The 14,296-nt window shown below is 42.5% G+C and overlaps 1 protein-coding gene across 1 annotated transcript in view; it reads left to right on the top strand.

Moving 5' to 3' along the window:
- Positions 1-14,296, top strand: part of YLPM1 (YLP motif containing 1) — a gene marked incomplete in the record, with an annotated part of 1,534,972 nt that overhangs the window by 953,860 nt on the left and 566,816 nt on the right. The window contains 1 exon segment of the mRNA XM_044073602.1: positions 7,947-8,123. Coding sequence (XP_043929537.1) covers positions 7,947-8,123 — 177 coding nt within the window.

Below are 14,296 nucleotides of genomic sequence, written 5' to 3'. Positions count from 1 at the left end.
ATTTGCTTCTGCTACTCCCACCATGGAAAGGAACCCCCAGGTGGAATCAAGGCCCATTCCACTAGAGCTGTGGCCACCTCAAAGGCCTTCATGATGGGCCTAGACACAGCATCCATTTTGGAAGCAGACACTTGGGCCACTATCCACACTTTCACCAAGCATTAATGACTGGACCAAGTTTCCAGAGCTAGGACAGGATTCTCCAGGGCAATCCTGCAGGGTCTTGTAGAACCTTCTTCATCTACTACCACCCTCTCATCCGCATAAGCTGTGGTACGCTCCCACACCTAGTATTCTGCAAAATAGGAATAGAAGGATATAGAATAGTTTGTAAAATCTTACCATAACCATAATGTCCTTCTCTTCCATGTTGCAGTATTCCTTCCCGCCCACCAATCCCCCCCAGGTCTTATTCCTTACCTGTGCTACCTGCATTACAGTAGGTCTCCAAGTCACACACTTGGAAACAACTGGCATTCCCCCTGCTGGGCCGCCTTCTCTGCCTGTTGGCCTTCAAGTTCTGAGGATTGTTTGTGCAGGTGTCACACTTAAGACCCCTGGTTTATGACCCTACGTGTGATGTCCCATGCACATTGAAACAGCCAGTCTGAAGCTTTTCTGTAAGAGCCGACGTACAAGTCACCTGAGGGCATGAAATCCCACACCTAGAATACTGCAACATGGAAGAGAAGGACATCTACGGTTATGGTAAGATTTTACACAACTATTCTTTTTCAACAGTCATTTGTCAGGAACTTCACTTAAGGCCCCTGGTTTATGGCCCTATGTGTGATGTCCCACACACACTGCAACAGCCAAGCTGAAGCTTTTCTATAGGAGCCGACATACGAGTCGCCTGAGGGCATGAAATCCCACACCTAGAATACTGCAACATGGAAGAGAAGGACATCTACGGTTATGGTAAGATTTTACACAACTAATCTTTGTCAGCAGTCAATTTAAGTCAGGAACTTTTCAATATGCTTTGAATGTGGCCTGACGTCCTGGGCAGTGGCTGGGGAAAAATTTATTAGCATTAAGGAGAAGCATGCTTTGGAAATTTTCCACAAAGAGTTTGATCAAAGTGAGGAGAGAAGGGTAAGTCTGTCCTGTAATGTGCATTAGAGAACACTCTCCTTACAGTTAAGTAAGAATTCTTTATACAGATAACCAAAACAAAAACGGTGGTACAAAATTCCAAAACCAGAATCAAAAGTCAAACAGAGAAGCGGAGAGCAAAATCCAACTATTTAAGCCACTGTTTATTCAAACAACGTTCCATGAAATAAAATATAAGACACTCTGTATTCGAACATAAACGCTATTAAACACACGCGTTTTCATCTATAAAATCAGACTTCATCAGATGAACCATAAGTTTGCCTACACTCCTTTTATACCCTGACCAATGAAATCAATTACTGAACATAAACAATTAACAATGTTATGAATATATTTAATACTATACACGAATGAATATACTTCCCTACCACATAAGAAACGATCTTTCATTTTTAAAAAAATAAATACCTTTCCAAAAATTTGCATAGTTTCATTCCCTTTCAGTTATAAAAATCAAGAATGTTAGTGTGAATAAATATACCCATTTAAAAATCTATAATATTAAACTGCCCTCTAGTGGAAATTTATATTATTAATCTCATAACATCCTAAATTATTCATTCATGTATAGTATTAAATATATTCATAACATTGTTAATTGTTTAATTTATGTTCAGTAACTGATTTCATTGGTCAGGGTATAAAAGGAGTGTAGGCAAACTTATGGTTCATCTGATGAAGTCTGATTTTATAGACGAAAACGCGTGTGTTTAATAGCGTTTATGTTCGAATGCAGAGTGTCTTATATTTTATTTCGTAGAACGTTGTTTGAATAAACAGTGGCTTAAATACTTGGATTTCGCTCTCCGCTTCTCTGTTTGACTTTTAATTCTTTACACAGGTCATGTATTGTAGAATGATGCAGCTTGTTAAGGATTATTTGTAATGATCTGACAAGGTTATTGGAGACTAATACACTTATTATTCTTAGGTAGGTACTAGGCTATTGGCCGTAGGGCCTATATAAGCCTAGCCAAAAAGGTACCCTGGCTTTCGCCACCAAAGAAAATTATTTTCCTTTACTCCTGTAAAGCAGAGCCACAGAGGTGATTCCCGGGGTGAATTTCCTATTTCCCATGCATGAAGAGTGTTAATGAGGACCTTTGTTTGATATAGATAGGTAGTTTGTTCCAGAGTATGGGAAGTCTCTAGGGCAGGAATCAGTCCCTCTAGCATGTTCGGTTTATTGTAATGAGAAGGTTTAGGTCCTTAGTGTGTGTAGCTCGGAGGGATTGGGATTTCTTTAAGTGGAGCATGTCCAACAGCTCTGGGTTTGACATAGCTTTGTATGTTAGGCGGAGATCGCCTCTGAGTAGGCGATATGTGACAGGGTAAAGCTGGAGTTTTTTGAGACTGTCTGCGTAGGGCATCTGTTTGAGGCCGGTAATCCTCTTTGTGAGGTATTTCTGCGGCCTTTCTAGTTGTTGTAGATGTCTTGTGAGGTACATACCTAATGGGGCGTTGTATCTATAATGGGTCTGATGAGTGATGAGTAAAGGGGAACAATGACCTCCTTTTTCCTGGATGAGAAACCTTTTGTGATGAGGTGTGCCACGTAGAAGGATTTCCTGACTACTGTGGCAATGTGATTATCAAAGGAGAGACTACTGTCCATCTGTGTCCCAAGGTCTCATCACATTTTCAGTGTTAAGTAGACTACCACCTATGTGGTAGCTCATGGGTACAGAGTTTTTACCAAAAAGGATGACAATGCACTTTTTGGCATTGAGCTTGAGGCCATGGCTTTGACATCAGGCATCTGTCTCCGTGAGGCCGTTTTGTAGGATGTCCACATCGTTAGGAGTTTCGATTATGGCTTCTAGTTTGCAGTCATCTGTGAACTTCATTAGCCAAAGACCTTCTGTGTTAGCCTGTACTTCAGAAAAGTAGATACCAAACAGGAGAGGACCCAGGACTGAACCCTGTGGTACTCCACTTGTCACTGGTCTGAAGTCGGATTTGGAGTCTGCTACTTTCACAGTGTGGGTTCTGTCAGTGAGTCAGTTGGCAACCCATCTTGTGACATAGGGATTTATACCTAGTTTAGTGAGTTTATCTATAATTCCAGAGTGGGGGATGGTGTCAAAAGCCTTGGCGAGAGCTAGATAGGCTGTGTGAACCACCTTACCCTCATCTACAGCTTTGGTGACTGCTTCAAAGAAGTCTGTCAGGTTTAGGAGACATGATCTGCCTTTTACAAACCCGAACTGGATGTGGTCAAGAGTTTGGAGATTACCAATGTCTTTGCAGACCAGGCTCGTTAGGCTAATGGGGCTCCTCCTTTGTGGAGTGGGATAACCATTGCTCTTCGCCATTCAGTGGGCACAAAGCCTGAGGTGAGGCTGTGATTGATATAGTGCTTAGGTAGGGTGCCAGTTCATTCTGCAGTTCATGTAGAACGCAGCCTGGGATGTTGTCAGGTCCCATGGATGCTGTGTTCTTGACTTTGGAGAGAGTGGTTTTTCCCTGTGCAGCTGTGATTACAGGAACTTTGCATTCTTCCGGTATAGAGATGGGCCCTTTAGGGGGTGAGAGGGGGGTAAAGTTGGCATGAACCTATCTGCCAGGATGTTGGCAATATCATTTGGTTCTGTATATTTAGTGCCATTGTGCTGTAACTCAGATCAGTTCTGAGTGTTGCCATTGAGATTCTTGACATAGCTATAGAATCTTTAGAATCAGTGGCAATTTTGTTTTCGTAACTAGCTTTGGAGGATTTTATGAGGGATCTCAGCTTTTTACTGAGGCTGACCAGGGAGTTTCTGCAATCATGGGATTTTACTCTCTTTTGCAACAGTTTCTTTCTTCTGTTGTAGAGTTTGTTTATGGTAGGGGACCACAAGGTTGGCTTCCTTTTTTTTTGGAGGATGGCATCTTGGTTCTGTTAGGGATAGCACGATCCATGCACTTGTCTAAGTGCTTATAAAGTGCATTTGTGTAGTATTCAGCAATCGTACTTCTATTGTCCATCTGCATGGGTGTTGTGAAGTTTGTCACTTCTGTCTTAAGAAGCTTGAAGTTGGCTTTGGAGAATTATTTTGCGGTGGTTTCCCTACTGGGGGGGGGGGGGGTGGGATGTGGATGTCTAAGGTGATTAGCTTGTAGTCGGATCTGACCAATGAGGAATTGACCTCTGGTGTGGAACACCGGTTGCCCATTTTGGTAATGACCAGGTCTAGGATATTGCTGCCCCTGGTGGGGGTGTGGATACGTTGATTCAATGCATTGGAATTCATGAATTCCAGAAAACGTTGAGAAAAAGAGTTGGCACATGAGTAGTTTTCACAGTTAATGGTGGGGTAGTTGAAATCGCCCATTATTAGGGTGTTGGGTTGTACCCTAATATTTTTCATTGTATCAAAAAGTAAGAAGTGGAAATCCTGGGGCATCTTGGGGGATCTGTAGCAAGTTACAGTTTGGATTGCGGTCTTGCCCAGAGTTAGTTGCACTTGGATAATCTCAGATGCATTATGCTGGCAACTAGCCTGGAGGTGTGGATATCCTTAATGAATATGGACACACCTCCGCCTTTAGTATTTCGGTCCAGGTTAGGTGGCTGAAAGATGTGGTATGTATTATAGCCTGGTAATGCAGGGGTGCTCTCTAGAGCCTTGAACCAGGTCTTTGTCACTGCACAGATGCTGATGTTCTCCATTTTAAGGAGTGCCTCGAGTGAATGCATTTTGAGGTTTAGACTTCTAGCATTGAGTACCATTACCCTCAGATTTTGCTTGCTTGTACCTGTTAAGGCGGTGGATTTGTCATTTGAACCTTGCCTAAAAAAGGCACTATATGGGGTGGTAAGAGCCTTAGCCAGCATCTGGATTCCCAAGGGCGACAGGTGCAGGCCATCTCTGGCAAAGCATTGTGGTCTGTCGATCATGTCATCCCAAGCAGACAGATACTGGATCCCCTTAGAATGACACCAGAAGCTTAGTCAATTGTTGAAGTCAATAATTTTGTCCTTGTACTGTGGTATCATTCTGGGTGATGACAGGATGCTACTCAGGGCTAGGGTCATACCTTCCTAGGCTACAGCTCCTCCATGTCTCTCTTCATGTAGTCCAGGGAGATACATCTCAGGTCATTTACACCAACATGGACAATGACAGTCATATTTGTACTTGTTGTGGAGTGACCTGAGTGCATGCGTTATGTGGAGGATCCTGGTACCCAGCAGGCAGCTGACAGTAACTTTCTCCTTATTTAGCCTGGTGAGTGGAACATCATTGTGCCTGACTATAGAGTCACCTATGACTAGAGTGTTGGGTACATTGTTATGCCTTATGGGCTGTGGATGAGTGGCATTGAGTTTGTGGGCTATGTGTCATTTGGGTTGTGTTGGGGGGGGGGTGGAGGTTGCTTGCGTTTCTCCTTTGGATGTCTCTGTTGCTTGAGCTGATTTTTATTGAGAGTCTCCGTGAATGTAGTTGTGTGTTTCATGTTTCTTTGTGTGTGTTTTGGTGATGTAGGTTTTGAGGGATTATGTGATTGTGGTGTGGTGCAAGTGTTTACCTTCTCCTCTTGACCACCTAGTCCAGTCTTAGGCGACGAGAGCTTTGCTTCCATTTATGCTATATAAGTGCATCTCTCTCAGGTTGTAGTGTTGGGTGGTAGGAGGAGAGGGTTGTCTCTGTACACTTGGCAACTGCTGCATTGCCCCAAGATGCCCAGATTCATCAGGTAGACAGGAGAGAACACCGGGAGCTGACCCTTAGACATGCCTGGATAGGTGCTTATTTATTAATTACTAAAAACTATTTCCTCTAGACAAGTGAGGAAACTGGAGTGCTGTAGTAATTTGTAGCTTATTTAGTGCTTACAAAGAGTTCTGAACAAGTGCTGAGCTCAAAGAAACAGATGTTAGCTATAAAACTAAAAAACAGGCTTGTTCTAAGGGAAAATTTGAAGAGCAGACTTTATGGTGCTGGGAATAGTTTAACCCTAGCTAAGTCACAATGCATAAAATGTGTGTGTGTATATATATATTTTTTTTTTAATATAACAGTAGCAAATGAGCGAACTGATTTAAACAAATAACCAATAAAAAGCTAAAAACTGAGCCCCGTTCCAACAGACTTCGATCAGACAAGTTCTAACTGCACACTCCTGCCACTAGGGTGCAATGGAACCTTCTCCAAAAAAAGTTGGTCTGGATTAGAGCTCAAGTTGTACAAACAAGGCTAGATTCAGCAGGTCTGAATTTAGTCTATGCTACAGCAAACAAGGCATACCAATTTCAGAAATAAACAGTTCATTTAAGCAGGCACAATAAGCCTTTAACCAGAAACTCCGAGCTCAGAAGGGCAGAATCTACCCTCTCCTCCCACAAGAGTGCAGACCACACCTTCTTAATGTAAAATAACTTGCCCAAAGCGCAAGTGCTTAAACCAGAACTAATACACTTTTAGAATAACAAGCACTAAACCTTCAATCACCAACTCCCAACTTAGAAGCATGTAAGCTACCTGTCCTGCCACAACAGTGCAGACCACAAACCTTCTTAATGTAAAACAACTGGTCTGAAGCCCAAGCGCTTAAACCAGAACTAATACACTTTTAGAATAAGACACATAGCCTTCAATCAGCAACTCCCAGCTTAGAAGGATGTAAGCTACCTGTCCTGCCACAACAGTGCAGACCACAAACCTTCTTAATGTAAAACAACTGGACTGAAGCCCAAGTGCTTCAACCAAAGGCTTAGAGTAACAGTTGCAATTTAATCAGGCTACTACCAAGCAGTAATAAATGCAGCAGAATAAATGCAATTAAGTACGTTTAAGAACAAGCAGCAAAAGCAAAATAAAGTAGGAAGAAACACAGTAAAAGCAGATGAATCAAGTGCATTTTTTATATAACAGTAGAAAATGAGCAAACTTAAACAAATTACGCAGTTAACCAGTAAAAAAAAAAGCTGAAAACTGAGCCCCGTTGCAGCAATCTTCAATCAGGTAAGTTCTAACTGCTCACTCCTGCCACTAGGGTGCAGGGGAACCTTCTCCAAAAGAGATGTCTGGGATTAGTGCTCAAGTTATACAAACAAAACTAAATTCAGGATGCCTGAATCTAGTCTGTGCTACAGCAACCAAGGCGCACCAATTTCAGAAAGAAGCCGTTCAAATAAGCAGGCGCAATAAGCCTTGAACCAGAAATTCCCAGCTCAGAAGGGCAGAATCTACCCTCTTCTCTCACAAGAATGCAGACCACAAACCTTCTTAATGTAAAATAACTGGCCTGAAGCCAGAACTAATACATTTTTAGAATAACTGACACTAAGCCTTCAATCATGTACTTAAATACTGTGATGTTACCATTCATCCTAATCTGCGGTAGTTGATTGTTTCACAGAACTGCTATAGAAAATGAAGATACTGCAGTAGCCCCCCCCCCCCCAAAAAAAAATGTCGTGTTTTTGTGTGTGTGTCTGTATGTATGTATATATTAATATATAAAAAAAAAATTTTTTTTTTTTGGCGCAGTCAAACACTTAAGGCTTTGATAACCATTAACATTTCTGCTGTAAAGATTTGAAACTCATAGATGGTACACCCAGGTGTGCACCTGTATAAAATAAACTATCCAGTCATTTAAATGGAAAGTATTTTTCAAACTTGCATCTGCTATTTACATTTTGTTGTAAAGACTAAAAGTGATAACTCCCCACCTTGCTTTATCCATGTAGAATTGGCTTGTTAAACTGTGTATCAAAACATTTTGACTGAAGATGGCATCCTTAAGTTTAAAACTTGGTTTATTTTGACATTAAAGTGTTGTGGATGCTCTGATGTCAAACTGGGTGTATTCATGTGTATTTGCTTCCTCAGGTGATGGAGTATGAATACGAGTTTGACATGGAAGAGACCTACCGTAGCAGTTTGTTTAAAACATTTAAAAAGACTTTGGATGATGGTTTCTTTCCCTTTATCATTGTTGATGCTATAAATGACAAGGTCCGTCACTTTGAGCAGTTCTGGAGTGCTGCTAAAACCAAGGGCTTTGAGGTAAGTGCTATTGTTTGTATTTTGTGTATCTAAATGGCAAGTTTTCAAAGATGTTTGAGTGTGAAAAAATGTAGTAAGCAGTCTGTTTTGTTGCTGGGAGAAGCGTTAAGTTAACAGTCATTTCAGTAAAAGTTAGAGTAGACTCTTGGTGTCTTAAAATGCAGTCTGTTTGAAAAAGTGTGCTGCAAAAAGATCATTTTGTAGTTTGCCTTCATATCTCTGGACGTAACTGTTTGGCATTTAGGATGGTTTTATGTATGCTTCAAATCTTGTGGTGGTGTACAAAGTATCTGCAACCAGTCATTAGTCTTAGTGCATATTGTTTGTGATGAAATGCTGACCCTCGTTTTAGACTTTGATTTGTAAGACAGTCTGGCAGACAAGAACCCCAGGCTGGTGGTACTTTAACAGTAGAAGCCCCACACTTGACCACCTACACAGATTAGGATTGACAGTCTTGATCAGACCAACTGTTCCATTAAGTCATTCAAAGGATGGCCACCATGAGTGGGGCCATCTGGCTAACCTCAAGAACTTGATATGTCCAAAAAAGCAGAGAAACGTTGTGGAGTTTTTTTCTTGTACCCTCAAGAACCTGATCAGAGTATGGTGAAGGTCACAGGTTGAGATACTTGCCAGTTGCTAAATACATCTGCTAATGGAGTTTGGCTTCAGCTACTTATGCAAGGATGTATGTGAAGTAAAGCGTCTTTTCTCTTCCCAGAAAGAGAGGGCCTCCTTAATGCCTTCCACTCTATTCCACTGATCCCCAAAATGCTTTATAAATGTAGACTAGATCCAGAAAAAGTCATCTTGGTAGCCCTCCTCAAATGGGTCAGGAAACTTGTAGTGCTGTATTATAGCCTAGATTGCCAGACATTGACCCATGATGCTTCCCCAAACCTCTGCTCTGCTAACTCAGGGCAATGGGTGCCTGAGTCTTCTCACCATTAGAAGTTCGGAGCATCTCAGTCTAATCACAGCAAGGGCATTGTATCAGAAGGTGAGCTACTTGGGTGCATATATCTTGGACAGGGGAAAGAAGGTTCAGTAGCAGGAAAACCTTTTTTTGCAAAATGAAAGAGGCTTTCACTTTGATGTGATCCTAAAGGCATCTAACTAGCTAGAGTATCAGAATCACTGGAAGTTAAAGGGCTTAAGGGTCTCTCTTATGCTTCAGTAAAGGTACATTTGGTTGCCATTGCAGCTTTATTCTCTTGAGACAGGGAAGCTTTTCTTCAAGGAGATCCTGACACATTAAACTACCTTAAAAAGGGGGGGGGTCCTCCACTCCAATCCATCATGATGTCCTGGAGAAACTAACACTCCTTTTGAGGCATCTCCTGAGTGGCATCTAAATTTCTGTTTTTGGAATCATCATTTTTGTTGACTGTCATCTCGTCTGGCCAATTTTCTAAGCATCAAACAATGCTTTACAGAGCCATGTACATGGTGTGCAAAAAACATGCAAAGCCTAAGAAGTAATCCCTTTTAATGCAAAAGGTGATGTCTGAACTGACTGGTAGCTAGACTACACAACTTACCAGTTTTTTACCCTGACACTCAAGGAATTTAAAATGAATATCCGACCTATTGAGTGTCCACAGCTTATTCAGGTGTTACCTAGCAAAGATGAAATAATTCCACAATCAGACCTGTCTGTAAGCAGACACTATTCAGATGGCTAACAAACAGCATCCTTTTTAATTTTGAGTCCACTGTGAAGCTTCCGTAATGCCATTGCAAACCTGTTTATACGAGGGCAGCTGCAGTCACAGCAGCCATCTTTAGGAATGTTTATACATGCTCAGGGCATTTGTAAGGCAGCCACATAGAGTGTGGTGCACACCTTTTCCCAGGTACTACATTTTCAACTTCAGTTGTAGAAAATGTCTGACTTTGCTACTGCTGCCTTGCAGGGCATAGTGTGATCTGCTCCCTATCCATGGTGGGGGTTAGTAATTGTTGTGGTACTCTTCCACGAATAAGAAATAAATGCATCGACGACTCCTATGAAGAATATAGTATGTTTATGTGAGTGTACTAACCCTTGCCCTGACTTTTCATGTAGGATCACTTGTATGCCCTCCCAACAGCCTTCCACTTCGTTGCAGAGAGGCTTGTGATGGTAGAAACACATGCATCAAAAACCTAAAGTACATATGCTATTATGCCCCTCCATGCAGGCTCCCAGCCTGGCATCACCTGTTAATGCTTCAGGAACTCTGCCATAAGTTGTCTTAGATAGAACAATGCTGCTGTTTTAGAACTCCCATGGTCTTTTCATACCTGGTAAGAGATAAGTTGTGAATTTGTCCTCAGGATAGAGCATGCTTGCTGGTAACAATCAGTAAGCAGGGGGTGGGTTAAGTGGTTCAGACCGCTGCACTCTTTATTGTGCATTAGTGGATGCCTTAGGCTAAAGAAGAGAAAGTCTCCACACTAGGAATGCCATTGATTTCTGGAAGGCTACGAGTTACTACTTCATCTGATGATGTCCTTTTCATTCGTCCTCTATGTATGTGTACCGAATTCAACTCTGCTGCATATCTTAGACTTGAGAATCTACAATAGACTTGGTTGTCCGGTCTCACTGGAACTGAACCTTAGGCTGGATAAAAAAACAGTTGTTTAATCAGAAAATGCATACAAAATAGCATTTATAGGTTATAAATCAGCTAGAATAACAGGATTTGTGTGGGTATGCATTTTTTGAATGGATATGAAGTCTAAAATTCAAATGTCTGTCATAAATTAGCCCAGAGGAGACAGAAGTGTTGTCTTTTGCTAGGGCTATGGCAGACATTTGATGGCCAGTTAAAGAGGCCAGATAAGAGGGAGTCTACTGTAACTCTTGAGCTCCTACCTCTACCCGTAATGCCTCAGGTAGCCTACAATACCTCAAATCTCATTTGCCACCTTCTCACATGGACGCGGATCCTCTTTCAGAAGCTTTGTTGAATAATTCGAGCATTTGTGAGTAGTTTTTTCATCAGGAAATCTTAACCAATTAACTTGCTCTACATCCTCCCTCTTTAGCTGTGTAGATTTTCGGAGTTTCTACTCATTAGCTCTCTCTTTTACTTCCTTTTTTTTTTTTTTTAACCATTGTTGGTACCTTCTTTCCTTTATTTCTACTTCCTTTCCTGTTCTTTTTTAGGGGTTACTACACCTATCATTGTTGGTAGTTTTCTTGTTTAAAAAAAAAAAAAAAAAAAATTCCTCTCTGTTCTTCCTTTCCAAAAATATGGCTGAGAAGCCAACAGGATTTAAAACATGCACTTCCTGTGGGCACAAAATTCCAATTTGTGATGCCCACAGGGAGTGCGTCTTAATGTCTAGGTGCAGCACACCTTGATATTAATTGTGCTATCTATGCTGCTTTTAATTATAGGGTGGTTGTGGATAGGAAGAGCAAGTTGACCCTCAGGAGATTACTTCCCCATTCTTCGTTTCCTCCTTTGGGGCTCAAAGCCCCAGCAAACATTCTAAAGCTCTGTCGAAGCCTAGAAAGAGGTCCCCTCCTCAGTCTCCAGTGACTTCTCCTATGTCTACAACTTCGGAGCCTCCTGAAAAGATTTTAAGATTTTTGGATCCTGCATCCTCAGATCCACAAATGAAAACTTTGAATCTTAAGCCCTTGGATTCAATAATTGTATTAAGAAAATATCTGATACAGCCAATGGATCAGATCTCTGGAGCTTCAAAGACTTCTAGAACTCCCTCCCCTGAGTTTGTGATCGATCTGGGATGTTCTCTGCTTCATTTCCCCTTATCTGCATACCACTCTAAGGAAATAGTATAGGTCACAGATCCACTACGTCTGCTGTCTTATCCTATGCCAAAGTGGATAGGATGATGAGGAAGTTCCTCAGAGCTCAGATTCATATGCAGGTTATTCCGCCTCCATCTATCAGATCTATGAGCCTCCCTTCCACTTCCCATATAGTAATATCTCCTAATACGATCTGTCCCATAGCTTTGGAGCCCTTGGATCCAGGAGTCCGTGAGAATCTGTGTAGGAAGTGATGAGGGTTATGTCTTCTACTGTGAAAGTTTCCCTGACTGGTTTTGGTCCTGTCTCCTTGGATTGGGATGAGTCCTGGAGCCAAAGCATCGGTGCTGGATCTGGGGACTAGGATCTACTCTGTTGTCGGACACGTGCTTGCGCCCTGGAGCCTCACAGCTAGATAGCTCGGGATAGCATGGATCAGAAGAGTCAAGGCTTGTCTGCTTTGGAAGTTTCAGCTCTGATACAGCCGGCCACGGCTTCTATCTGCCTTTAAGGTTGTGGAGAAGGTTTCCTCTCATCCAAGAGATCCAGTCTCATTTTCTTCCTTGGATCCTACATCTGTTCTACCAGCGAGTCCATGTTCTGATCCTATCAGATCTATTCCACAGGAACAGCTAGTATCCATAAAATTCCCTTAGAAGAACTTCCCCTCTCTTCAGACACCTCCCCGGAGCATCACACTGTGGAGGTCACCTGTAAGAGAATATGCAAAAGGAGGAACATAGACTTCTCTTTGTGCTTCACTGTTGCAATCCTGACTTATGGGATTTCCTGCTTCAGAAGCCCTTGGTCTGCCCAACTACTAAGTAAAAAAAACTTCCTCCTCCCTAAGCTGGCAGACACCCTACCCTGACGTCAGAACAGTTGGGTATAAAGGGAACAGCCAATATCATGATATCAGTCTTTCTTGCCGTTAGAAACTGAAGCAGTTGTGAGGGTGTCTGTCGTCTGCACCAGAGTGACAAATTCTTTTAAAGCTAAGTACCCCATTGGGGAACTCTCTCTTACTTGTGACTCAGGTCAGATAGTTAATAACTGTCTCCTTTGTGGTAAAATCCCATACAGAGACTTTCATATCTTGTGTGTCTCTTGTTTAGGTCCAAACCACAGCGTCCCAAATTGCTGTCTGTGCACTCTTTTCAGTACTAGGACTATAGGGCTGAAATCTTCTCTAAGCACCTTAGTCAGCAGTCTGATTCCCATTGAGCGATGGCATCCATCAGTCTTCCTGAGCTTGAGCTCCCTAAGCAAAAAACTACCCAAACTTCAGGCCTCAAACAACTTTTGTCTGTCTGAAAGTCCTCCAAGGCTCATTATGTCAGAGGAAGGAGAAGCGACTTTGCAGCCCCCTTCTGCGAGTGGGGTGGTGGCACAGGCTTCTGTTAAGATCCTTTCCGAGTCCGACATGCTGTTGGATTCCTCAACTTCAGCTCATACCTTGGCATTTGTTCATCAGTCCGGTCCGGAGTTGTTAAGCAGACCTCGGCTTCTGGTGAACGCTCCTCAACTGATGATATTGTTTCAGGGCTTCCGCCAACATTGGGTATTTCTGTGAAGGAGACCGGTGTCAGAGTAGTGGACGTGCATTGGTCCAAGGCAGAAGCTACACCTAAAATGAGTTTGACCTCAGTTTCTGTGCCTAGGCCTATCAACTCCTCCCCACAGGTTATCAGCAGGATTTGGTCAGGTTGGCCGAGGACCTTATTTCTGTGGTCAGAGGCAGGCAAACTCCCCCTGAAACTTCCCCAGGAAAAAGGAAGAGAGACCCTGCATGTGAGGCCTTTTCAGAACCTCCTGACTCAGATGAAGACTCTGATCAGGAGGACTCTTAGATGAAGAACCCTTCATTGCCTCCTTGGAGGAGTCTGATTCAGAAGAGGTATTGCCTTCTGCTTCACCCCTGAGGACATTACCTTTGGGGAAGTCACTGCATGCCTTGAGAGTTGTTTTCCAATGGCAGTTACAGGAGTGCCCCAAAGCAAGAGAGAGAGTCAGGGAGCTGTCCTTCTATTCCAATGTTGCAGTATTCATGGTGTGGGATTTTCTGCCTCAGGCAATCTTGTTTCGGCTCCTATACAAAAGCTTATGTCTGGCTGCTGTAGGTGCAGGGAGCATCACACATAAGGACATAAACCATGGACCTTAAATGTGATGTTAGCACGCACAGACCTCAGAAGTTTTCGACCACAGACGACGTCACTTTGATCGTTCAGCTCCTACTCACAATTATTTGAAACGATAAGTACCCCGTTGGGGTTTTTGTGTTTTTCAATAATGCTTGCGCTTAAGTTTGCTGTAGTTTCTTGGCCGATGTCAGTTAAAAAAAGGCAAATGTAATTGCAATTGTCAGGTACCACGCAAAGATACCCATGATGGGTGT

Source organism: Protopterus annectens, chromosome 6.part0, assembly GCF_019279795.1.
Source record: "Protopterus annectens isolate FY-2018-M chromosome 6.part0, PAN1.0, whole genome shotgun sequence".
NCBI lineage: Eukaryota > Metazoa > Chordata > Ceratodontiformes > Protopteridae > Protopterus > Protopterus annectens.
The sequence above is the reverse complement of the archived record's forward strand: the minus strand, read 5'-3'. Positions and strand labels throughout refer to the sequence as shown.